We start from the raw sequence: 24,580 nt of genomic DNA on the forward strand, positions 1-24,580 counted from the left end.
AATAACAAGGTTGGAATATATATATATATATATATATATATATATATATATATATATATATATTCTGTAATGAGCATTTATTTGATTATTTCTAATTACTTTGCATCGTGCAACCAAAGGGGGAAGCAAAGGAAGCTATGCTTTATTTAGTTACAAACTTTACCAATTGTTTTACACAAATCCAAATATTAAGTGAGATTAGGGAGTTACACATTATTTTGGACTTCTTTTACAAATTTTTTTAAGGCCTGAGATCCGAAACGAACCGGACGGTCCGAACCAAAATTCTCTCTCACCCTCGTCTAATGTTAACAGGGCGCTACAATTTTGATGCTTAGAAGAAAGGATTCCGAGCTCCCAAAGACCTTGGTTTCAGTTAAAAGGACTCTTTGGTTGCAGCAAAACTAGCTAATATTTGGGGTTTTCTCTTTCCCCAACTGTTTTTTCTTTTTCCCTTCCGTCCCTTTCCTCTTGTTTCCCCCTCTCTTTTCTTCTACTTTCTTCCCCATCCAAACACCTCCTTATTTGTACTATTAAATTGATTTTCTCTCCCTTTCTCAATTTCGCCTATATTAAACCCTCCATATTTTTTCCTACAACTTTGCTGATTTTTCTCCACCCTTCCTCGATAACTCTTTCTGGGCTCTTAATTGTCTAAAGTCTCTACATGGTCCTAACTTTCTCTTGATCCAAACACAAACCGTTAAAGCTCAATTTCTCATGGTTCAATTCTGATAAAGCAGAGAGGCCTTTTACATGGGTGTTTCGTTTAAGATTTCGAAAACCGGTAATAGGTTCAAGCCGAAGCCTTGTCTCCAATCAGAGGTTTCAGTTGATGATGTCTCTGAGAAATCTAAAGAGAGCTCACGGCCTAGAAAGCTCCAGGTAAATTTTATAAAAACCCAACTTTCATTTAGCTTGCCGATTAAAAAATATTGTTGGAAAATTACACAAAAAAGAAAAAAGCAAAAAAAAAGAGAAATTTTGGTAAAGGAAATTCTGGGTTTTGTTTTCTTAGTTTAATTCATCGAACAGATCCTGCCATTTTCCCTTTTTTTTTTTTAAGAATACAAATTATATATTTTTTTATTTTACTGGAATTTTATTGGTCGATTGCTGGTAAAAGTTAGAGAGAGATTGCAATGTTGCTTTTTTTGGTTTTATTTATTTATAAAAATTTTCCACAAAGTGTTAAACTAAAAAATGAGCTTGATTTGATCGTATTGCTTTATTTTCATGTAATATTGTGTTGGCCTTTTTCTTTTTAACCCTTATGCAAACTTAATAGCCTCATATTTTTGGTGTAATAGTTGCTGTAGTTGATGGGATTTTGTTTAGTTTTAAGTTTGTAACTTCCTTTATAACTGGTATAAGTTGTGATTTTAGTACAACTTCTATATCTAGTTTGATTCATAGCCAATAATTGAGCCATGAAGCAATAGGGATAAAAAATAGTTTATGTGCTTCCGCCTCCCCCTTTTTTTTTCTCTGATCATTTGGATTGTTTGTTGATCTAGGGTGATGTCATTGAAGGTGGTGAGCGTGTTGGTGGGGTGTCTCAATCAATTGTTTCTGATGAAAGGCTTCGTGTTCCCGCTGGTTGAAGTCAAAATTAGTGTTTTTTTGTTTTTATTTTTCCCTCTCCATATAGTTGATAATGTTCAGATTCCGTATGTTTTGGTTCTTTCTTGTTTTTGCAGACCATGAAATTTCCTTCACCTTGAACCTGTACCTAGATGGATATTCTATTGGAAAACCCCCAGAGGTTTGTTTAAGACAGTATTAATGATACTCTATTCATTAGAAGAAAGCTTACTGATAGGGCAGATTTTTTTGTTTCCATCTTATAAGTCACTTTTAAGTTTAAGCAATTCTCAAATTTTCAGAAGGAGGCTTTGCATCAGGCTACTGTTCAGGATGCTCCAAAGTTGCATCCATATGATAGGTCATCTGAAACTCTCTTCTCAGTGAGTGTTTAATCTAATCTTATTTCTGTTTCTTTTTTCTGCCTATTTCTTATTACTTTTTATCTTTATTTTTATTCCTAGAATGTTGTAAAATGGGGTCTCCTATATCAAATATATTTTGGGTACACTTTGGAAGTTCATTGTTAGATGGTAAAGAATAAAATCTACTATCTAAATGGTTCAGTTAGCAAAGGTCATCGGTTTGGTTAGCAAAAGAATTGTCCCATATTCATTGAGCCTTGGTGGATAGTGGATTGGATAGCAAGATCTCCTTTTTGTAGGCCATTCTTTGCATCAATTATCTGTAAAAGGTGGGTTGACAAAGTAGTGTGTCCTTGGTTAATGTCTTAATGATCTGAGAAAACAATCTTCATAATACGTGACCATAATTTTATATTGCCTGGTAACCTTACTTGAACTTCCTTTATTTGGGCTTGGGAGTTGGGACTAGCTCATGCATTTTTTTTTATTCTTCAAAAGATAGGAGAATATTGACCTTTGATAAATGGTAACTATGTATGGTTGTTAATTTGCTACTCTCAATGCTTTTTGATACAATTGTGAAACATATTTTGAAGAAAGAAAAAGAAAAGAAGAAAAAGACTTTCATGGATATGAAATAGCATGGCTTTGCGTTTATGTAGAAGCATGATGTTTGAATTCATTTTAGCAATTTCTTCTTGTTTAATCAAGTATGATTTTGCCTTTTTTTTTTATGCTGAGAACTTTGATTTTGCTTTTTACCATTTAGTTATAGTTTTTAGCAAAATTTAAGTCAACAAAAAGCAAAAAGCAAGTATTAAAAGTAACATCCAAATTGACCCTTTATGATTTGATTGGTTTGCTGGTGGATTTAACCCACTCATGTCTCCAAACTTGGTTTGAGAAACTAAATCATTTAGTTTTCAGGAAGAATTGTCTTAATTAAATGAGGCAATTACTTGATATTACCTTGAAGTTGCAGTGTAATTACTCTTTGTATGTTCTTACATAATATTTTTCTCTTACTATAAGCTTTTCTTATACTTTTTCTCCCCAATTATGTGTGAATGTGCTTGAAGGCAATTGAATCTGGACGATTGCCAGGAGATATTTTGGATGATATACCATGCAAATATGTTGATGGGACACTCGTATGTGAGGTGAGTAATAAAATTATCATACTTTACCTCTCTGTATCATTTTATGTAATAAGTCGAGCGTATTCTACCTCATTCCATTGCATCTGTGCCAGTTCCTTTCTGTTACCAGATGTCTTGCCATGAGTGTTTATAAAAGCAAGTTTCAACTCACTTGTATCAACCCTTGAACCCTGCTCTAACTTTTTATCACTACTGTTTGTATTTACATATCACTCACAAGAACACCATCTCTACCCTTTTCATTTTTCTTTTTAAATTCCAGCATTGCATTTTGTGAAAAAATAATTTTAACTTCTTTGTTGGTCTATCAACAGAGGTAGGTAGCAGTTTGTGCTTTTAAATACTTTCCATCTATAATTATTAGATCATAGGTACTTTACATCCAATGAACTCATATTTAGGAATTAAAATTCATATTTTCCTTTTGAAGGTGCGAGATTATCGAAAAAGTGCACCTCAACAAGTGTCTACCATCCCATCTATGGATGGATCCCCTATCATCAATAAAGTGCGCCTTAGGATGTCTTTGGAGAATGTAGTGAAGGATATTCCATTGAGCTCAGATAATTCATGGACTTATGGTGAATTAATGGTACATTGAGGCAGCTCCTCCATCCTTTGCAAATTACTATTTTACATGTTGCTAAGCTGGCATACATTTAATTCTCTTTTGACTGCAGGAAGCAGAGTCTCGGATATTGACAGCCTTGCAACCACGGCTTTTTTTAGATCCTACTCCCAAACTGGAGAGGCTTTGTACTAACCCCTTTCCAACTACGGTAATGAGTTCAGACAGTAATCTCAAGTTCTTCTGCTTTGAGCAATCGATCTTATCTTTCTTAACCACTTAACCATGTTCAACTTGCAGCTCAACCTTGCTTCTTGTAGCTTGCGACGAAAGAGATTGAGGCATGCTCCAGAAGTTACTGTCACCTCTGCTAGTAAGATCCATGGCAAGAAGGTTTGCACAGACAGAGTGCCAGAAAGCTCCAATGGCAGGCTGGGAGAGGCAGGAATTATTTCAGGGAGTTTGATGCCACAACAAGTCCAGGAAAATCTGACTTCTCAGAATAATGTTTCCAACAATATGTTAGCATTAAGACCTAAAAGTTTTGTGCAAGATTCCTCTGTTCCAGCACTTCCGATGACATCCCAGTCACCGAGGTATCAAATGGGGGTTGTGAATGCAAGAAGCATGCAGGATCATGGGTCTAGCTCCTTTGTCAATCCATCAACCGCCTCCCCTGCTGGGCAGGACATGACAATCTCATATGCTGACAGCATAAACTCTGGTGCTTCTCTTCTTGGAAAGCGAGAGAATCCAGATGGTCCGATGTCACCCTTATCTGGCCTTAATAAAAGAAACAGGCTTAATGCTGTGGGACCAGATGGGATTCCACAACAACAAATTGGGCCGCATATGGATGGCCTCCATGGACCAGATATGACCTGGAAGAATATGTTGCTGCCCCAGCAAGCAATGGCAAGAGGAATTCAATATGCAAATGTGGGCATGCAGAAGCATCCTCAGCAGGTTTTTGAAGGGGTTGTGAATCAGGAGGCTGGTGCAATGCCATTTGCTGCAGGACAGCAAGCATTGAGATATGGTGCCAAGGAAGAGCCATTTGATCCAGACAAGTTGGATGGCTCTGAGCTCAATCGGGAAAGTGATACTAACCATTTGGACCAACAGCAGACACGACTTCAACCAAGATTACCACATGGATATGTGAGACCTGGTTTCCCTCAAACACCTTGGAACAATATTAATCAGCATGTTGAGAAAGATGCGAGAAAGGATGAACAGTTCCAAAAAAGGAAATCAGTGCAAAGTCCACGTTTATCGGGTGGGGCTTTGCCTCAATCTCCGTTATCATCAAAATCTGGGGAATTTTCAAGTGGTTCCATAGGACCTCACTTTGGGGCTGTTGCAACAACCACTGCACTTGGAGCATCTCAAAAGGAGAAGGCAGCTGTTAATTCAGTTCCTGCTGTTGGTGGTACCCCATCTTTGACTTCAAGTGCAAATGATTCTATGCAACGACAACACCAGGCTCAAGTTGCTGCTAAGCGAAGATCAAATTCCCTCCCCAAGACCCCAGCAATTAATGCAGTTGGATCTCCTGCAAGTGTTAGTAATATCAGTGTTCCACTAAATGCAAGCAGTCCTTCTGTTGGAACCCCACCTTTGGCTGATCAATCAATACTTGAAAGGTTCTCAAAGATTGAAATTGTGACTATGAGGTATGATCTGAATTGAATTACTACTGCATTGGAATTTTGTGATTGATTCTAGCCATTGAATAAATATGTTCCTGTTTCAATGCTGTATATAGTGTTAGCATCATCTTTGCTCAAACTTTATAGAATGTTAGTGCCTCTTATTTTATGATGCTTTTCCTAGATGTTTGTTTAGTTCTCCTGGGGTGACATCAGTAGATGAAAGTTGGATGGGAGGACTATTATATTATGACACCTGCTTGGTTGGTACTATTCATAGTTTTCAGGAAGTAAAGTTGTATAGATGACAATAAAAATATTATGGTTTCAATTCCAGGTATAAACTCAACAGAAAAAAGAAGAAGGTTGATGAGTACCACATCCAGAAACCCAGCACACATTCTCCTCAACAAGTATCAACCTGTCTAAACAGTGTTTCCATTAATGAGGATTTTAAAGACAGTTCAACTCCACTATCAAAGTCACTATTTGGTGGCAGCATGAATACATACAAGACAAGAATCTTAAATTTTGTGCAGGTTGACCGTGTTGTTCAAGGTTTGTTTTGTTGTTACTAGTCAGATTCTGATCCCCCCTCAAATATTTAGTGGTTTATCCCCCTTGCCTTAACCCTGCTCTACTTTAACAGGGAATGTCGTTTCTGTAGTTCCTAGGGTACGGACTAGAATGATAATGTCTGAGAAACCAACCGATGGGACTGTAGCAATGTTTTATGGAGACATAGATGATGGTGACATTCCTGGTGCAGAGGATTATATTTCTCATTTTCCTATGCTTCCAAATACTGTAAGTTCGTCTTCTTGTTAGAATTTTGCAGTCCTAAAAGAAGAGCATGCCTTTTAGACTGATTGAAAACTGCCAGGTCTCAGTTTTTGGGTGGTAAAAGAAAGTCTATGCCATTACTTTATTTTAGAGTTTTTTCTTAATATTTTTTTCTTTCTGCACTCAACTCGTAAATTTTCACTGGTGTACTTTTGGGTTGCTTACTGGTCTTACAAACATATTATCTTTGGTGCGCGTTCAACATATTCTTAATCTCCATTGGTGCATCTTAGAGGATTTCCCGCTTGTCTAATCATCAACTAATCTTACTTCACTTCCCTGTCAATTTAGATATCTATTCCTCACCATGTTCAGTTTAATTCATGTTTTCTTTTGAGCCTATATTTTTCTGTGTCAAACTCAGTTGCAGACTTCAACCATATCAAGAAGAATAGAAAGAGTTAGTCTAATATGCAATTGTTTTATTAAGAAAGTTTCTCTTTGGCTGGTATTTTACGTCATCCCATTCTGGGTTTATTAATTAGGCTAAAGGGATGAATGGCTAACAAGTAACAATATAGCAAGCATCAAATTTTGTGCGTCACTGCAGTTTGCAGTTTGAACAATTGAACCTTTGTATTTTCCGCTTTTCTTGTTTATGCAAGAATTTCTGTGTTGTTTTTCTGACATGTTCATCTGATTAATCCTGCAACAGCACTTGGCAGACTTGCTTGCGGGACAGTTCTGTTCACTGGTATGTCTGCTATTAGTCTTGATATTAGGAGTTAAAAGATTTTAGGGTACGATTATTTTCACTTCAATCTTATTCCAAATTGTGCAGATGCTGCGTGAAGGGCATCACCTTGTGGAAGATAATGTCCAGGCAAAACCAACTTGTGTGCTAATGGCCTCAAGCAGTCAACAAAATTCTGCTGCAACCTTTCCCAACAGTTCTGCAGTTGATATGCAGCATACAATGCAGCAGTATGCTGACGCTGTTCCAGGTCAGGCAACCAATGAAGTGGCAAAGCCTAATAGCAGTAATAATATATCCATAAATTCATCCCCAAGTGCGCTAGGAAACACTAGGATGCTGCCTCCTGGAAACCCTCAGGCCTTACAGATGTCTCAAGGACTCCTATCTGGGGTTTCAATGCCTGCAAGGCCACCACAACTAGATACACAACCTGCACTTCAGCCACAGCCACAGCCACAGCCACAACAAGCTCAGCAGCAACAAGCTCAGCAGCAACAAGCATCACAGCAGCAGCAGCAGCAGCAGCATCAGCAAAGTCAACATGCCTTGCTCCAACAGCAGCATCAGCATTTCCAGAGATCACCAATGATGCTTGCATCAAATCCTCTTTCACACTCGAATGCAATTGGGCAGAATTCAAACATGCAGTTGGGTAATCAAATGGTCAATAAACATTCCCCTCTCCAGCTTCAGATGTTACAGCAGCAGCAGCAGCAGCAGCAGCAGCAACAACAGCATCAACAACAGCAGCAGCCACAGCAGCAGAGGAAATTGATGATGGGACTAGGAACAGCTGTAGGTATGGGAAACATTGGCAATAACATGGTCAGGCTTGGAGGCCTAGGCAATGCCATCGGAATTGGAGGTGCAAGGGGAATTGGTGGGTCTGGAATCTCAGCTCCAATGTCACCTATTTCTGGCATTGGAAATATGGGCCAGAACCCAATCAATCTTAACCCAACTTCAAATATTACGAATGCAATAAGCCAGCACCTTCGACCCGGACCACTAACACCTGCTCATGCTCATGCGGCTCTCATTTCAAAATTGAGGATGGGCCGAGCAAACATGTTAGGCAATCCTCAATCAAGTATAGCTGGGATGTCTGGGGCCAGACAGCTGCATCCGGGGTCTGCGAGTCTTTCAATGTTGGGCCAGAATCTGAACCAGGCTAACATGAACCCTATGCAACGGACTGCTATGGGGCCCATGGGTCCTCCAAAGATGATGCCTGGGTTGAACAACCTTTACATGAACCAGCATCAGCAACAGTTTCAGTTGCAGCATCAGCAGCAGCAGCAATTGCAGCATCAGCAGCAACAGCAACAACAGCAACACTTACAGCAGCTGCAGCATCAGCAACTACAGCAACAGCAGCAGCAACAGCTACAGCAGCAGCAGCAACAAGAAACAACCTCACCACTACAGGCTGTGGTTTCTCCTTCACAGGTAGGCTCACCATCAACCATGGGAATTCCACAATTGAACCAACAATCTCAGCAACAGCAAGCCCAGCAACAGACCAGTCCACAACAAATGAATCAAAGGACTCCCATGAGTCCACAACTGAGCTCAGGTGCTATCCATGCTGGTAACCCAGAGGCTTGTCCAGCTAGCCCCCAATTGAGCTCCCAGACCCTTGGTTCAGTTGGTAGCATCACAAATTCTCCTATGGAGCTTGGTGTGAACAAGAGCAACTCTGTTGGCAATACATAGCATGTTCTGAGTACTACTTTTTTTTTTAAGCTAATGGTTGAGCGGCCGTGGTTATAAGCCATCCTTCTACTGGAAGAATCTGTAAAGACAGTCTTTCTGGCAGATGGTCCGTCAGTGGAAAGCAGTTTGATCAAAAGGAATGAGGTACTGTTTGATAACTGTTAAAAGCTAATACGTGAGCCGCCTGGTGCCATGCTATCCACGGATGATTCACAATGGGGGCAGCGGCCCCCTCTGAAATCCTAAAAACTTCGAGTTGTGGGGTGCATGAATAACTACGAGAAGTTTTAGCACTGATTATTGGTGGTATGTAATTTCTTGTAAGAGATGGGTTTGAATCCCTTTTTCTCATAATAATAAAAGTTTATAATTTTACCTCCGACAAAGTTTCTTGTAGTATCACACTTATGGTTCATGTTCATGATAGGCAAAGATTCAAAAAACAATTCACCTTCATCAATTAAAAATTCATTCTTTTGGTAAAATAACTAAAGTACATTTGGTCGGGTACCATCTAATCTAAGTATCTAACCTCTAATTTTCATTGAAATCAAAACTAATAGTGAAGATTTAAGTGTTCAATAAAAAACCTAGTATGCATTAAAACTTAAGTCATGCAAGTAATTGGTTCTTAAATTATGATTAGTTTCACATGATCTTAAAACCATGAATTTCTTTATCAAGATGAAACAATAAATTTCATAGGTATTGTAACTTGTAGCACATTTCATTAATATTCTTGTGCTCGATTTATAAAGTTGCAGTTTTCTCAATTGAAAAGTAGGACACCATTCCTCCAAACAGATGACACAAAAGAGTACTCCATTTTTTGATGACGGCCTATGATTAGTTATGCGATGACAGATTCCGCACTTTGCTTGATGCCTAATCAATGATCTGAACAAACTTAACAAGAGGATTTAACATGAATGAAAGACTTTAAAGCATAGAGTGGAGTGCCTCATGCTTTGTTCTGACATGGTTTCTGGTAATATCCTTCACAGTGGGGCATCCAGAAAGAGCCATGGTGAGCTCAAGCTCATCCTTCAGCATTTCAATAACCCTTTTCACCCCATATTCTCCTTTTGCAGCAAGCCCATAGACAGCAGGCCTTCCAATCTGCAGCTCTTACATGTCAGTGTCCACAAAGTGTTTTAAGATTGAAAAAGCTTACAGGCAAAAGCAGTTTAATAATCCTTTAAATTTCATGTGCAAGATAGGAAAATTAATCTGGTATGCGCCCAATAGGAACAATGGGATCCCAAAAGAACTTACAAGGACGGCTTGAGCACCGAGGGCTAACGCCTTGAAAACATCTGTTCCCCGCCTTATTCCTCCATCAAACAAAACAGGAACCTTTCCTTTAACAGCATGAACCACCTGCAAACTCATGGTAAAAATTAATGTCCATACTGGTTCTATATCTCCAAAAAGCATGGAAGGGGAACACCATGCCTAAGGCAAATGTTTCTTGCAAGCCATGTGCTAGCAAATACATTTCTAGATTTAGAATCACAAGAACAAATGATTTTGAGGAAAAGGATTCAGCAATGACACCCCTCCTCAAATTGCCTCATTCTGATGATTACTAGTATACTGCCTTATTAAGGTAACCTATTGGGAAAACTATTCATTCAAAAGTTTTCTTGTCTTCATTTGTAGGATAATTCATTACATATCTATTGACAAAGCAAGAACAGAGAAGTACAAAGATATTACAACTAGGAGAAGTTGTAAAAACAAATATAAGAAAAGAAAACACAGATTGAGAGAAAAAGCTGTTAACATGTACTTAACAATTGGCAATTTCATTTTCCTGCAAGTACTTCACAAACAACTATGATTTTCTCTGAAAGATTATAAAAAAAAGAAAAAGCAAAAAACAGGGCCTGCATTCATCACTTTATATACAATACCTAATCATGTTGGAAAATCTAAAAGCTTCACAAGCAAGCAGGATCAACAGTGAGAGGGTTACCTCTTCCAGAACAGAAATAGTGGCCGGAGAATAATCTAGTTGCCGACCTCCATGATTGGAGACAACAATCCCATCAACGCCTACTCCAACAGCCTTTATTGCTGCCAATTTTGACATATCAAATCTTAAGTGATGATTTTATATAAAAGAGTAAACCAGAATATCCAAAAAGAAAAAGAGGGAAAAGCTTTGACCTTAAACAATCAAAAACCTGTTGTGTTCTATAAACTCACAATGACATTTGCAACCTATGAAATTGTATATATGAGGAAATTATCTGATTTTACTTTCCAAAGAGCGCCAATAGACCTAATCAGAATTGCATAATGGATATTTTTACTAATGTATGAATACAAGAAAGAGTAAAGTTCTTTCTTTTCTTCTTACATACAAGGGCAGAGCATTTCTACTTGAACTTAGAATCTCTAACCATATTTTATCCTTCAAACCATCTGAGCTAAGGTGAAGTGGCAGCATAGAGGACTTATCATAAAACATTAAGTCCAGCTTAAAAAAAGGGCTCCTTTCTAGAATTCCATGGAATAAAGGTTTCAAAAACTCTATCTTTATGAATTACAAAAGGGCAATTTTCAAAAAGACTAAAGCCATGGCAATCATTAGTAACAACATTTCAAATTTGAAAACTTGAGAATGTCCATATTCATCATTTACTGTATAGGGAAAGAAACCACAATGCAACTGATTTGATGAGTCCTTTCTTACCATCTTCACAAGTAAGTACTCCCTTGATCAGAAGCGGCAAGTTTGTAATAGATCTTAACCATCCTATGTCCTGCAAATGTTCCAATGCACTGCTTCAAATTAAACAAGAACGGAAAAAACAAGGGTGCGTCCATGCCTAATGACTAACAACAACAATGAAAAATCATTAAACATATAGGAACTTCCATTTAGGACCTTTTCTCAAAACTTTGAGATGATGTTAACTTAAACAACATAGCTATTTAGAACAGTCCAGTATATTCATCATTTACTTCTAATATAAGGATAGAAACATATTCAAAAGAATTCCAAACAGCATATGACAAGTCAATCAATCCAGTTTCTTGGTTTATACTCTATACCTTCCAAGACAAAGAGGCATCAAATGTATTGTTGGCAAAAGCTTCTAGATTTGAACCATCATCCTGTAAATGTTCAATGTACTGAATGAATATTACATGCTTACTATGAATCTCAACTATAAAATAGAACTTCCAAGGTGGAAACATGCACACAAAGGAAGAAAGCATAAGCTTCTATATCATCAGTGAACCCCAAGTTAGCATTGAGTCTTCTGTATTGGTGGTACCACCCTCCCTTTACAGGCCTTGGGTCCTGCCTTATCCATGGGTGATATACCCTCATATGACTAGGCCAATAATAATTTTTTTACAAAGAGTATACTGTAAACTACATAGCAGACAATAAATTCTAATTTTCTCTGAACATGGAAATAAACATCGATGCACATTTCTTTCTAATAAATTAGTAATGGCCAGACATTGCATCCTGGTATATTTAGCAATAATTATGGATAAAATTTTTTCACTCACAGAGGAAACTTTTGTTGATATGAGGCCCTTAAAGTTCTTCAGCTGAGGTGCAACCATTCTGCAAAAGTATGAAAATTTTCGTATGAAGTGCATAAATTTCAGCTTATTATTAAATGTGTGGATGAGTGAGTTAATGTTCTCCACAATGTGCCCTATCCAACAGCATATAAAGTACTTATATCAATCTGTCAACATAAAACGAAATGAAAGAAAAGAAGCACTATGTCACTTGTTCTTAATGTCTGCCTCCCTCCGACCAAGTCTAGGAGTATCTACAGTTAGGACAATGGCCTTGTATCCACATCTTTCAGCTCTCTGCACTAAATTAGCTGTTATATCTCGCCTCTTGTATACCTGTTCACGGAAGGATAGTAAGATTGTCATAAATTCAGTTCTTGCCAGTGGGATAGCAAATCCCAAAGGATAAAGAGAAACTGCTGTCCAACAAAAAAAAAAAAATGAAGATTCACAAAAGTAGTTGAAGTAGCATCAATACATATAATTGAAAGAACCGAATAGCTTTGCAGCTTGAAGCAACCTCCTCAACTGTGCAGGTAGACATGTAGGATAAAATCTGTATTTATAACACAACTCAGCATTCACTTTTACAGGAAGCCAATGAGCCTAAAGCTGTTTATATTATGTTATACCATTATGGTATTACATGCAGCAGCTGCTCTGGCTGTGGCGACTTCACCTGTTAAAAACACAACAAAAATAGCAAAATTGGTACTTGAGATAAAATTAAAAAAGACAGCTGAAGAGGAATCAAACCTTCAGGGTGTGCCAACTTATGCATTGCAGTTGGAGCAATCATAATAGGTGCTGAAATTTTGTACCCTAGAACAGTAGTTGACAAATCAATTCTGCTGGCATCAACAAGTACCCTTGGCAGGATCCTGAGAATCAATGTATCCAAATCAGTAGAATGTTTTACCTAGCTAGCTACGATAATTTCATTAGCAGACTTAACAGCTTACGTAAATCTATGAAATGCTTCCACATTCTCTTTTAGTGTGTGCTGATCCTCAGCTCCACCACTATAGTAGTCATAGTACATTTTAGGAAGGGCTTGCCTAGCTAATTCTTGGAACTCATTAACATTAACTGGTTCGGCTGCCATTTATCCTGGAAATAAAGATATTGAGACAACAAAAATTAAAAAGGCACTATCAATTTTCAATGCTCCAGAGCCTTTAGTTTATTTATGGATTTTAGGTCAAGCTTAAACCTATTGCAAAAACAAACTACAATAAATGTTGTTTGATCATGAAAGAACCTGGAGATATTCCTACTAGAATAAAAACTAGACTAACTTGAGAAAAGCTGGGGCTCCTCAGCAGCTATAAACAGGTTTCATTCCGAAGATAATTCATAATATGGAAAATACGCAAAAGCCATATCTAATAAAACAATAACAGACATAGCAACATTTGCTTCTTGCCCAGAAAACCACGTTGTTATCTTCTGCTCGATAAAAGCCTAAAAGTCTCTCTAAGTCATATTAAAAACAATAAGGAACAGAAATTCCACAAACGTGAAGTTTCATACATTAATTTCAAACTGTTTGATAAAGTTTACAATTTCGGAAATGTGAATAGAATTGTACCTTTGATGAATGAACTGAACTATTTCAAATTGAACCTGTGAAATCCCCGTGATGTAAAAGTTGCAACTGCAATAAATGCATCAGTGTGTGTATATATATATATATATATATATATATATATATATATATATATATAGGCAAGAACGACGAGTAAAGATGACTAATTGGTCATCCTTTCTGCCATCATTGCTGCTCTTACAACTTGACCTGTTTCTGCTACTTTTCTGCCCGTTTTTCTTTATGATCACTTTCGATTTCCAAGGTTGTCTTTGTCTTGTAGCAGAGGATAAAAATGTTTTGTTTTATGTGCCCAAATCTTATGGAATGGAATTAAACCTCGTCCTTGACCCAACAAACTTTAACCTGTTTCTATCCAGTGGATTTGGGCTCAAACTCAGCTCAATTTTCATTGAGATATTTTTGTTAATTCTGGGTCAGTCCAAGGAAAGTTTCGATCATAAATAATATTATTTTAATTTTTAATATTATTTTATTTATAAAATTTTTATCATTAATGTAATATTTACTAAAATTTATAAATTATTCTAAATATAATTTTAAATTTTAAATTTATAAAATCATTAATATTTAGACATAATCTTACTTGATAAGAAAAAATTATGTTCAGATAGACGTAAATCTTACTTGATCAAAACATGTCATGATCTTGATTCTTGCATCAACATAACAAGAAATGCGGATACAAATCAAGTTGGCATATGAAACACTACAAAAACAAGTGTTCCCGTGCATCAGTCTTGCATGGATTATCCAATTAATTATCATTATTCCATTTAATCTATTATAGGAAAAGAATATTTGTAAATTTAATAATGTGTGATATCTCATGTTACATTAGATGTGAATGTTATTGTTAAAATTTATATAAGTGTTTAAGTCAATCACTATTAATAATTTAAAGTTAAATTTTTAAAAATTACATGATTTAAATTAAAAATATCTGAATTTTTAAGAGATTTGTAATGTATTTTCCCTTGGGGTGAGTTTGGGTTGGGTGCATACTTGCATTAATGGGTTTCGCTTAGGCTTAGTTTGGACGGGATGCATGCCCGCATCATTGCCTCGGTTTTCGTTTTTTTCTCTCTTTGCAGAGGCCTTTGTGGAGTATTTGTTTAGAGTCATTGCACAGTATTTTCAAAGATTCATTCACATGTGAGGGTTTTGGTTTATGTCACTGTTAAGTCATTTTTTTTATTCATTCACGTGAGATGATTTTGGTTTTTGAGAAATTGAATTCAATCGCTGAAATTTATAACGTCAGAAAATATGGTTGGCTGACCGTATTTTGATTTTGGAGACTTGTTTTCTCCACGTCTATCATCGATTCTCTGTTGTCCTTGCTGAGTCTCCAAACGTTTCTCGTTTATAACACGACAAAACATAGTAAACACTACGTGTAAAGTCAGCAAACATCCTTCCACTACTGGAAAGTGGAAACTACACTAGTACAAGTCATTCTTAGTAACGACCTTGTTAATAAGGTAAGGCTTCCACTTATTTGATACCAAATAAATTACTGACATAATCCATCCACTGGAAATTTGTTTCTTCTGGATAAATATTAAAGCATTGAGAGGAGCTGCTCATGTTTGGTCCTGACATGGCTCCTAGTAATTTCTTTCACACTCGAACAACCAGAGAGGGCCATTGTGATTTCAAGCTCATCCATGAGCATTTCAAGGACTTGTCTGACTCCATATTCTCCTTTCGCCGCAAGTCCATAAAGAACTGGCCTTCCAACCTACACCATACATACAATACATACGAAGGTGTCCTATTAGAGTACATAGTAAACAAAAAAGGTCAGTACAGGAAAGATGTGAGTTCTGAGGTTCCATAATTTTAACTTTAAGGTGAATGCGACAGGGAAAAAGAGAAATGAACCCAAATTATAGCACGGAGAGTGTAAATTGTCTTTATTATTAGCTCAACCAATTGCAATCAGATGCTACCATATAACCACTGGAAAATATATAAGTGAATGAAACATCGAATTTCTTTCGTAACTGAAAGTAGATGGGGCCGTTTAAGAGCTTACTAGGACAGCTTGTGCACCAAGGGCCACTGCCTTGAAAATATCTGTTCCTCGCCGCACTCCTCCATCGAGGAAAACAGGAACTTTTCCTCCAACAGCGTGAACTACCTGTGACCTCATTGTGCACAAAAATGAACAGAATGGGAAATTTTCCTTGCTAACTAACATGTTGGAGCAAAGTAGCATGCTCAAATAAGAAAGCAAAAGCTGCAAGTCAGAAAGAGTCTTATGCAGGAATGCATCAATACCTAGTACACATGTTTCAGATTTCTCCTCACTAAGAAATTTCAATAATCTCTCTTATGCTTGAACAAGTCAACGTGGCTTTCTCTGGGGGGTTAAAAACGTAAAACTGATGATCTATATGCTTAACTAAATTAGCACATATAAAATTCTATGGCTGCAACTGTGTCAACAACAACAACGAAAATATGTGAAGGAGAGCACCTCTTCCAGAACAGAAATAGTGGCAGGAGAATAATCTAGCTGACGCGCTCCATGATTGGAGACAATAATCCCAGCAACACCTACTTCCAGAGCCTTTATTGCTGTGAATAGGAGTATCAATATTGAACAAGCTACATGCTAATAGCAGACAAAGACAAAAGAAAGTATGCTGGCACCAATATGTAAAGCCAAGAACAAGATGAAAAACTAAATAGAATAAAAAATACCCTGTTTTCTAAAAGTTACAAACGATGCATCTATTTAACTCCATGAGTTTGGAGAATGTAAGAAAACAGAAAATGAATTGCTGAAGGGCCTATAAATTGCTGAGTAAGTGTCTTTTTGACAAAAGCTAAAATTAAGGCAACATTGACCGAAACCAATATTCAAACTTTTGTTGTGAAAGCCTTGCAGTTCTAACGGTGGAGATGATCCTCCTTGTAGTCTATCCTGTATAAATAAAGAAATAAAGAGATGAAAATATTATCAGGTGGTGACTCAGCCTTACCATCTTCATGAGTGAGTACTCCTTTGATCAGAATTGGCAAGTTTGTAATAGATTTCAACCATCGGATGTCCTGCAGAGATAATAATGTACTAGTCAAACCAATAATTCTACCTTCAAGGCTCTTATACTCACCCCAGTCTTCTCCACCAACACTAATATTAAGAGTAAACAAACTGTCCATTTACATACCTGAGACCCTTTATACAAAGTATTTAAACAAACAAGTAAAAGTTTGGAACGTGGGGTGGCTGAAAAATTGTGGTCCTGAGAACCGTAGAAAAAGTCACTTTTTTAAGCAAACCTCAGCTTAAACTGAATACTGAATCTGTTTGGTACTGCAATTTTGGTCCAAACAAACAGTTTTGCAATCTAACCACATTGTCAAACTAAGCTTGAGAGTGGAACTTCTTTAATAGATTTTATAGAAATATATCAGGAGATAACTTGGATTATTTACTTATTTTTACCTCCCAACAGAAAGAAGGATCAAGAGTCCCTCTGGCCAGAGCTTCTAAACCTGAACCTCCATCCTGAAAAATTTATTTCAAGTTATATATTTGTCATCAGCAAAAACATCAAACAGGCTTAATAGATGCACTCCATACCCCTCATTTTACATTACTTTTTTCAATTATCCAAAAAAAACAGGGATATTTCATATGCCATAACACTCCATCAGAGTATAGATTTGACATTTTATTTGGGAAAAATAAGGCAGAAAAAAGAAAAAAGCGAAAGCAAATATAAGATTCAGTACTTTGAACCCCCTCTCCAAGCAACAGTGTTAAAATGAAATGGAATGTAAATAGTGATTTATCATGTAAGAGACAGGCTTATGTATTTTGTAATCAATATAGCTCATTCTTCACCTTTTTATGCTCTGCAGTCTGGACATAAAAGATATATAGTGCGTTTAAAGCAATAGTTTTAGCTTAAAAACCGGATGCCTACACCTCCCCACCCCCTCCCCCAGGAAAAAAAGGCAGCCTTGCATATTCCAAAGCAGAATTCAGCTTAGGTACAATGATTCTCTGCATAGTTTTGTCAATAGTAATGACTAAATGAAATGCATAAAGCATAGCTTTTTGTGTACAACGTGAGTCAGAAATAACAATTCTTATCATGGTAAAACCAGAGTTCGTCTCAGTTATATAAAGCTGATTAATCTAAACAGTCAAAGCAACTGAATGTTTAGTTCATGAGCATTGGATGGGGACTATTCTACTCACAGAAACAGATTTAGTTGATAATAGACCCTCCAGGTTCTTCGGCTGAGGTACAACGAGTCTGCAGAGGTTTGTCAAAAGTAATCTTATACATGAGATTCATAAGACATAAATTTTCATGTATGATGTAAAACCACAACAGTGTTCATCTCAATGATATACTGCCAACTCAATTTTTTAGTTGATAGAAACTCAATGAAAGTGAGAATGCTGATTTTTCACTTATTCTTAATGTCTGCCTCCCTTCGACCAAGTCTTGGACTATCAGCAGTTAGGACAATAGCCTTATATCCATTATTTTCAGCTCTCTGCACCAGCTTAGCTGATATATCTCGTCTCTTATAAACCTATTCCGAGGAAACCAAATTAGGGTTCATTTCCTATCAATGATATTGCTCAGGACACAGAAGAAACTGCTGCTGCTGCTAAATAATGATAAAGTCTACATGGTATCGAAAGGGTTCAGGTAAGGCCAACTATACATATAATTGGAAAAAGCGAACAGCATTGCAGCAGGCAGCTACTTCCTCCAATGTGCAGGTAGATGCGCTGGATAAAACCTGGAATTGCAATTAATTGTCAAGATAGGCACAATTACTTAGGAACCCAAACACAGAAAGGAAGTTTCTTTTTGGGGAAAATAATTAAGCATGAAAAGTTCATATACATTATGTTAATACCATTATTGTTTTACAGGCAGATGCTGCTTTGGCCGTTGCAATCTCTCCTGGAATAAAGCAGAAAGCCAGTCAATAAAAGTCTGCAATAAGTTAGAGCAGAAGACTTTGGAGAGGATTTAGACCTGCAGGGTTTGCCAGCTTATGCATCCCAGTTGGGGCAATCATAACTGGCATTGAGATATTGTAACCCAATACAGTAGTTGATAAATCAATGCCGCTCACATCTCGAAGAATTCTAGGCAGAATACTGAGAAGTCAAATATCGTAATTAGTAAAACGATTGGAACAAGTTTGCTCTGAATCATTAACCAGTTTAACACAATACATGATTTTGCCGAACGCTTCCTCATTCTCTTTTAAGGTGTATTGGTCCTCTGCTCCTCCACTGTAGAAATCATAGCACATTTTTGGAAGCGCTCGCCTTGCTAATTCTCGGAATTCATTGACATTAACAGGTTCTGCTGCCATTTTCCTGGAAACATGGACGTCACTTATGTTTGAACTTTCTGGTATATCTAGCTTTAACTACCACTACGGTTTCAATAATAAGCCAAACGTATAAGTTCCAGAATTAATCCTAGTAGAGTTGTGATATACAGACCTTTGTTGCTAATTACTCTTAAAACAAGTCGATTCTTGCTTACATCTCAATATCTGATTCGCAATACTGCACATGATGTCATTTTATAACAAGAATTGAGAGCTATTTTAAAGTGCTTGAATGCCATGAAAACTGATGCATGGTGTTCCATCAGCATTGATCGAACCCCAAAAGGTAATTAAAGCGAGCTGATGTTCTGAAAACATACCTATGAGAGCAGAAAGCCTCTCCAGAATTCTTTTGTGTTTTTTTTTCTTAAGAGATCCAGAATTCTTATTCTGTGAAGGTAGAGCAGATTGTGTGCAACAATTTCTTATTTTCAAATGAACTCGGATTATTAAAATCTCTAGTGTTGTACCTTTCTAGTTCCCTTAATCATGCCTAACTATTTGCTTTGAAAACGAATCTTTATATTGGAAAAGCACTAACGAAGAGAATTTGGTATTAAATTGACTTCTTTAAACACCTCTCCTACCACATAAAGGGAGTCTTTTTTCTTTTTCATTTTTCCTGTATTCTGATCCATCCACATCAGTCTAAGCTATGCCTGGCACTAGGCTTCCAGAGAATCTTTCGCAGTACAGTAGCCAATTCATGTCCTTTGTCTCGACATATAATTTTAACTTCTCTCATGCATAATAGTCATAGTACTGGGCCATGGCTCTCTTGCTGGGTTCACAAGCATGAATCATGGAATTAAATTGACACGTAGATTGAAATTGCTGCCATGATCTGATTGATACCACCCATATCAAATTGGACTGACATTTCTACAAAAGGAATACCTCATCATGAAGATATTAATTTAAAACTCGTGTTATAAAAATTGTCAGATTCACTGATACATGTTCACTCTGATGGTAAATGGTTTAAATTCAGATAAGCCATAGACAAGCACATCCTGGATTTAATTTATATAAAGGAACAACCTGGATTGAAACGCAGGCGGTGCAAAGAATTGGGTGGGTGTAAAGAATGTGGCAAGGATATTTTAAGCCAATGTCTATCAGCATGGACAGAAATATTTAAAAGCGTATCCTCCACCAACTTCTCCCAAGACAATTGCATTACAGAGGAATCGGTATACAGCATTCACCAAATAAAACGGACAAAAAGCTCAATTTCTCCATTGCACGCAAGTCCATGAATTCCATGAAACCCCTCAAAATTTGGACTTGCGCTCAAACCTTCCTACATTCTAAATTTTAATAATGTCCGTACCTCCAGAATCTTCTTTCCTCTGCTCCATGCAGCTCTCTCGTTTCATGCAAAAATTTGCAGTTTTCTCCATAATAGCATCGTCCTTGAGCATGATACCGGCAGGGCTGTTGTGAAAGGAAGCCTCGTCTCTGTGGCGGAGTTTCTGGATGACAGTTGTTCATGCTTTTCAGCTGATGTCTATGATAGCTCGTCTCAAGCAACTTACTCATTCCACTTCTCCTGGACTTGTCATTGATGGAATTCTGGTATTTATTCATATGGAAGTTAGTTTTTCTGTAGTCTATGTGAAATTTATCACCCTTTTGAAGCTGAACCTCCGGAATGCCACTGCTCTGGACCGAATAACGAGGAATTTGATTTTGATAACCTTCCCATACATGAACATTTTTATACTCTGATTGAAAACTTCTAGCCTTGAAATTAGGAGAAAAGCCTGACTGTTCAGGGAGTTGAATCCTTTTTTCTCTAGGAGCGACTGATAAACCTGATTGCTTAGGTTGATTTGCAAGCTGCTGAGGTACATGAACATTTTTATACTCTGATTGAAAACTTTTAGCCTTGAAATTAGGAGAAAAGCCTGACTGTTCAGGGAGTTGAATCCTTTTTTCTCTGGGAGTAACTGATAAACCTGACTGCTTAGATTGATTTGCAAGCTGCTGAGGTTCAGCTAAGAAACCTGATTGCTGAGACATAATTGGTGGTTTCTCTAAATCAAAGACTGATCCTGACCCATGAGTTTGACTTGTAAGTTTTTCCGCTACAACATTTAAACCTGACTGTTGATGCTGGGGTGCTACTATTCCTGAATAACTAGATGAACCTAGCTGTTGAGGTCGAATTTCTATTGTTGTTGAAGTTAACTGGGACTGAGTCTTGTTTCTCTCATCTTTTTTGAAGATTCTAAAGTCCAGACATGATAAGAGTAAGTAAGATGAGATTCCAAGCATTAGCATACTTTGCATCATTTTGGACCAATTCTGAATCGTTTGAAGTGTAATCATAACCAATTTACCTATTTGCTCTCAGCATTTCCCTCCTTTCCTTTTCCAGGATCCGCACTTCTCTATCTGACCTGGCAAGTGAACCCCTTGAGTGCTTTTCCATCAAAGCTTTTTGCCTCTCCCCTTCATCTTCCCATTTCTGATGAATAGTCAAATGGCTATTTAGCATTATATACAGCAATCATCAGACAGCTAAAAACGAAAATAGTCTAATGGCTCAAACCTGTCTCAAGGTCTTCAGTCTGTAAAGGTTTCGACCCTTAATTAAGAGGGGATGAAGTGGAGGAAGCGGTTTCTCCCCTTTGCTCCAGAGGACTTCTATCTGATCACATGAGCCACAAACATCATGTTAACTACTACCTTATCGTTGAGGTTAAATATTGCTCGTCTTACATGGGTTATATAAAAACTGCATAGCCTCTGCATGCAGTTGTAGGATAAACATCAATTAGGCTCTTATCATTCTTTAATCTAGCCTAGCAACATGAATGGAGGGTAATTAAGCAAATTGGTTAAGTTGACCAAAATTGTGAGAAACATAAAAAGGAATCTTGCTTCCCCACTGTCTTCTTCTATTGAACTAATGGAAAAAGCAACCAAAGAACACTAGATCTGAGTTCTGTTTTGGTGATTGCTAAGCATAACCATGAATAAGTTGAAAAACTTTTTTGCTCAATAAGTTGAAAAACTTTTACACCTAAACACAGAGTTTTGTTTTGGTGATTGCTACACATAACCACGAATAAGTTGAAAAACTTTAAACACAGGAAACTCTGTATCTAGGTTGCTCAAAGTTTCGCAAATAAAGGATCAGTTAAATTAATTGATTGATTAATTCCTTCAATGCTCTTTCTCATCCAAATTATTCCCTTAAAATCTTATTTGAGCAATACTTGAATGTAACCTTACCAGGAAGAACAATAAACATTTTTAACATCTTATTCTCGTATTCTAATATGAAACTGTTTATTCTAATTTATATGTGGCTTTTGACTCACTGTAAATGTATGCTGCTGTTTGGCAGCACCATAGCTTTCTTTGACAATGCGGCCTGCAACAATTCTCGTACCACAGGGTGGACCACTAGCACTTCGGGATGCTATGTTAAACCTGAAAGAATTAGAATACAGATAAGAAAGGCTAACAAAATATAAAATTTAGCAAAGCATAATTAGCCAATGAGTTGGAAAATAATTACTAGTCTTATAATTGTAAGCCATATGCATATTATAAAGTGCTGTCTAGATCAGAATTATATCAAGCACTACATTGCCTTTTTTGCACAAAAGAATGATTTTAACACTTACATTTCATAAACATTCTGCTCAAACATAACGACATCACCAGTGCACGCATCACCTGCACCAGATTCCTTTGATTCTCAGAACAAACCTATAAAGATAGTAGAAACAAATCTAGACCACCTTATGCATAAAAAAGTAAATTAAAAAAAAAAAAACTCATTAGCTGGTATAATATAGAAGGTAACAAACTGATACGGAGCGTTTTATTAATTTTGAAGCTAATTCAAAAATTCTGAATTCAGTAAAGCATGAGCTAAAATATGTACCTTTACAGTTCAATATGAAGCTGGAGAGTGGATACTTCTTCTCCCCTCCACCATTTAAAATCCTAAAATACAAAACAAAATAATTAAAAAGAAAAATTAAGCAAGTCTACAAAATCATGATGCTACTAAAGAAAATGGAAATTACTCCAAATGCTCCTTTATGCGCTGTATGAGCATATCCTTCCTTCCACTCAATCGAAGTCCATTTTTCTTCAAATAAACCTTACATTGATCCACTTTCAGCTTCTCTAGCTTCCCAGCTGCCAAGCATTGTAAAAGAAAAGCACATTTCAAAAATAAACAACCAGAAAACTATTTAATTTCAGTGCAAAAAGAAATATGAAAAGCCTTCCTGATCATTCTTTTTTATTTCTCATTTCCTTTTAATGAGATCATAAGTACTAACCTTTTACAATCTTTTGAACATACTCATAACTTTTATCATCAACCTCTGGAAAATTCATCTCCATTTCTTCTGGATCTTTCTTAATACTCAAATCAAAATCCTTAGCAACACTGTTAAGTATAAACAAAATCCTATAAAAGTTAAAAACTTAAACACAATCCGTCAAGTTAAATTAAATATTAAAGAAACCCCATCAAGTACTATTACAGATGGGGATATGGGGACTTACCCTGCCCTTGATTTTTTCTTGATGGAAAAGTTCTGGAGCTTGGCACGAGTCTCCTCTTCAATGCTATAACTTCGATCAGCACCCGAATCGTAATCCGGGTCGGATCCATGATTACTACTGTAGTCTTCTTCTTCGAATCCTTCGTTGTAATCTTTAGAGCTTTCTTGGTCAGAGTCAGAGATTGCCATTGATGAGCCTGGTTCTTTGTTTCGATTTTGGGGTCAAGGCCGTTGTAGAAAATGAATTTGAAGTTTTGAAGTGTCATGGACGTTGGAAAGTGGTCATGTTTTAAAATAGGTGAAATTATGAATTTAAATAATCTAAAAATATTGGATTTAATTTATTTATTATAATTAATATAAATTGAGTTTACTTAAATTAATACCTCAATTATATAAAAAAATCAATTAAGTTCATATCTTTTTGTTACGTTTAATTAAATTTTTTAATTTTTTCTTTATATCAAATGAGGTTGTTTCAGTAACTATTGATTAACTTTTGTTAGTCAACAGTACAATTGGTACTTTTATGTCATATCATCGATCACATGATAAGTTAACATATCATGTTGATGATGTTACTAGCAAGTGACAAATAACATGACATTAAATGTAACTAATTAGAAATTGTGTTTACCTTTTTACTCAGCCATATGCCAAAAAATAATCGACTTTAAGATTTAGAAAACTGTAATTATTTTCTTCTTTAATCTAGAAGAATAAAGGTGTCACGACCCAAACTCAGGGTCATGATTAGGGCACGAGCCCAACAAATAAGCCCATTAGACCCAAGCAAGCTTCAGAACTCATATTTAAACATATCTAAGCTAAGAAATTCAATAATCAAATATTCATAATAAATTCAAATAAAATATAATATCGTGGCATAAATTCCATACAAATAGTAA

At 36.6% G+C, this 24,580-nt stretch overlaps 4 protein-coding genes across 12 annotated transcripts; 1 reads left to right on the forward strand and 3 right to left on the reverse strand.

The window, feature by feature from the left end:
• Positions 1-300: 300 nt before the first annotated feature.
• LOC18596264 (nuclear receptor coactivator) lies at positions 301-8,971 on the forward strand. Of its 2 annotated transcripts, none has more exons than XM_018123493.2 (12): positions 301-885; positions 1,518-1,599; positions 1,701-1,765; positions 1,887-1,967; positions 3,029-3,109; positions 3,540-3,701; positions 3,790-3,888; positions 3,978-5,353; positions 5,667-5,887; positions 5,997-6,136; positions 6,828-6,866; positions 6,954-8,971. In XM_018123493.2, the coding sequence occupies exons 1-12, from the start codon at positions 757-759 to the stop codon at positions 8,583-8,585; spliced, it is 4,107 nt and encodes a 1,368-aa protein (XP_017978982.2). In that variant the 5' UTR covers positions 301-756; the 3' UTR covers positions 8,586-8,971. The 2 variants fall into 2 exon arrangements, with proteins under 2 accessions (XP_017978982.2, XP_007024697.3); XM_007024635.3 differs by having other exon boundaries at positions 303-885; positions 5,979-6,136.
• A 311-nt stretch (positions 8,972-9,282) lies between these two features.
• LOC18596265 (peroxisomal (S)-2-hydroxyacid oxidase GLO4-like) lies at positions 9,283-14,012 on the reverse strand. 4 transcript variants are annotated; one of them, XM_088807783.1, is made up of 13 exons: positions 13,853-14,007; positions 13,729-13,816; positions 13,100-13,247; positions 12,894-13,018; positions 12,770-12,816; positions 12,616-12,693; positions 12,349-12,473; positions 12,120-12,177; positions 11,649-11,711; positions 11,287-11,356; positions 10,564-10,664; positions 9,861-9,965; positions 9,283-9,704 (listed from the first exon to the last, which is right to left on the reverse strand). In XM_088807783.1, the coding sequence occupies exons 3-13, from the start codon at positions 13,240-13,242 to the stop codon at positions 9,525-9,527; spliced, it is 1,095 nt and encodes a 364-aa protein (XP_088663909.1). In that variant the 5' UTR covers positions 13,243-13,247; positions 13,729-13,816; positions 13,853-14,007; the 3' UTR covers positions 9,283-9,524. The 4 variants fall into 4 exon arrangements, with proteins under 4 accessions (XP_088663909.1, XP_007024700.3, XP_017977970.2 ...); XM_007024638.3 differs by having other exon boundaries at positions 13,729-14,010; XM_018122481.2 differs by lacking the exon at positions 11,649-11,711 and having other exon boundaries at positions 13,729-14,012.
• A 1,078-nt stretch (positions 14,013-15,090) lies between these two features.
• Positions 15,091-19,664, reverse strand: LOC18596266 (peroxisomal (S)-2-hydroxyacid oxidase GLO4-like). Of its 4 annotated transcripts, none has more exons than XM_007024639.3 (13): positions 19,455-19,661; positions 19,247-19,312; positions 18,971-19,117; positions 18,768-18,892; positions 18,646-18,692; positions 18,448-18,525; positions 18,188-18,312; positions 17,969-18,026; positions 17,207-17,269; positions 16,740-16,809; positions 16,232-16,332; positions 15,788-15,892; positions 15,091-15,490 (listed from the first exon to the last, which is right to left on the reverse strand). In XM_007024639.3, the coding sequence occupies exons 3-13, from the start codon at positions 19,111-19,113 to the stop codon at positions 15,311-15,313; spliced, it is 1,095 nt and encodes a 364-aa protein (XP_007024701.3). In that variant the 5' UTR covers positions 19,114-19,117; positions 19,247-19,312; positions 19,455-19,661; the 3' UTR covers positions 15,091-15,310. The 4 variants fall into 4 exon arrangements, with proteins under 4 accessions (XP_007024701.3, XP_017978810.2, XP_007024702.3 ...); XM_018123322.2 differs by having other exon boundaries at positions 15,290-15,523; positions 19,455-19,664; XM_018123321.2 differs by lacking the exon at positions 19,247-19,312 and having other exon boundaries at positions 19,455-19,662.
• Positions 19,665-20,133: 469 nt separating this feature from the next.
• LOC108662598 (uncharacterized) lies at positions 20,134-23,931 on the reverse strand. 2 transcript variants are annotated; one of them, XM_018123319.2, is made up of 9 exons: positions 23,674-23,931; positions 23,445-23,554; positions 23,184-23,298; positions 23,039-23,100; positions 22,776-22,827; positions 22,467-22,578; positions 21,692-21,790; positions 21,480-21,607; positions 20,134-21,367 (listed from the first exon to the last, which is right to left on the reverse strand). In XM_018123319.2, exons 1-9 carry the CDS (start codon positions 23,859-23,861, stop codon positions 20,452-20,454), a joined length of 1,782 nt encoding a protein of 593 aa, XP_017978808.2. In that variant the 5' UTR covers positions 23,862-23,931; the 3' UTR covers positions 20,134-20,451. The 2 variants fall into 2 exon arrangements, with proteins under 2 accessions (XP_017978808.2, XP_088663200.1); XM_088807074.1 differs by having other exon boundaries at positions 23,445-23,575.
• Positions 23,932-24,580: the final 649 nt, after the last annotated feature.

This window comes from Theobroma cacao, chromosome 6 (assembly GCF_053813885.1).
Source record: "Theobroma cacao isolate CCN51 chromosome 6, ASM5381388v1, whole genome shotgun sequence".
NCBI classification, from domain to species: Eukaryota; Viridiplantae; Streptophyta; class Magnoliopsida; order Malvales; family Malvaceae; genus Theobroma; species Theobroma cacao.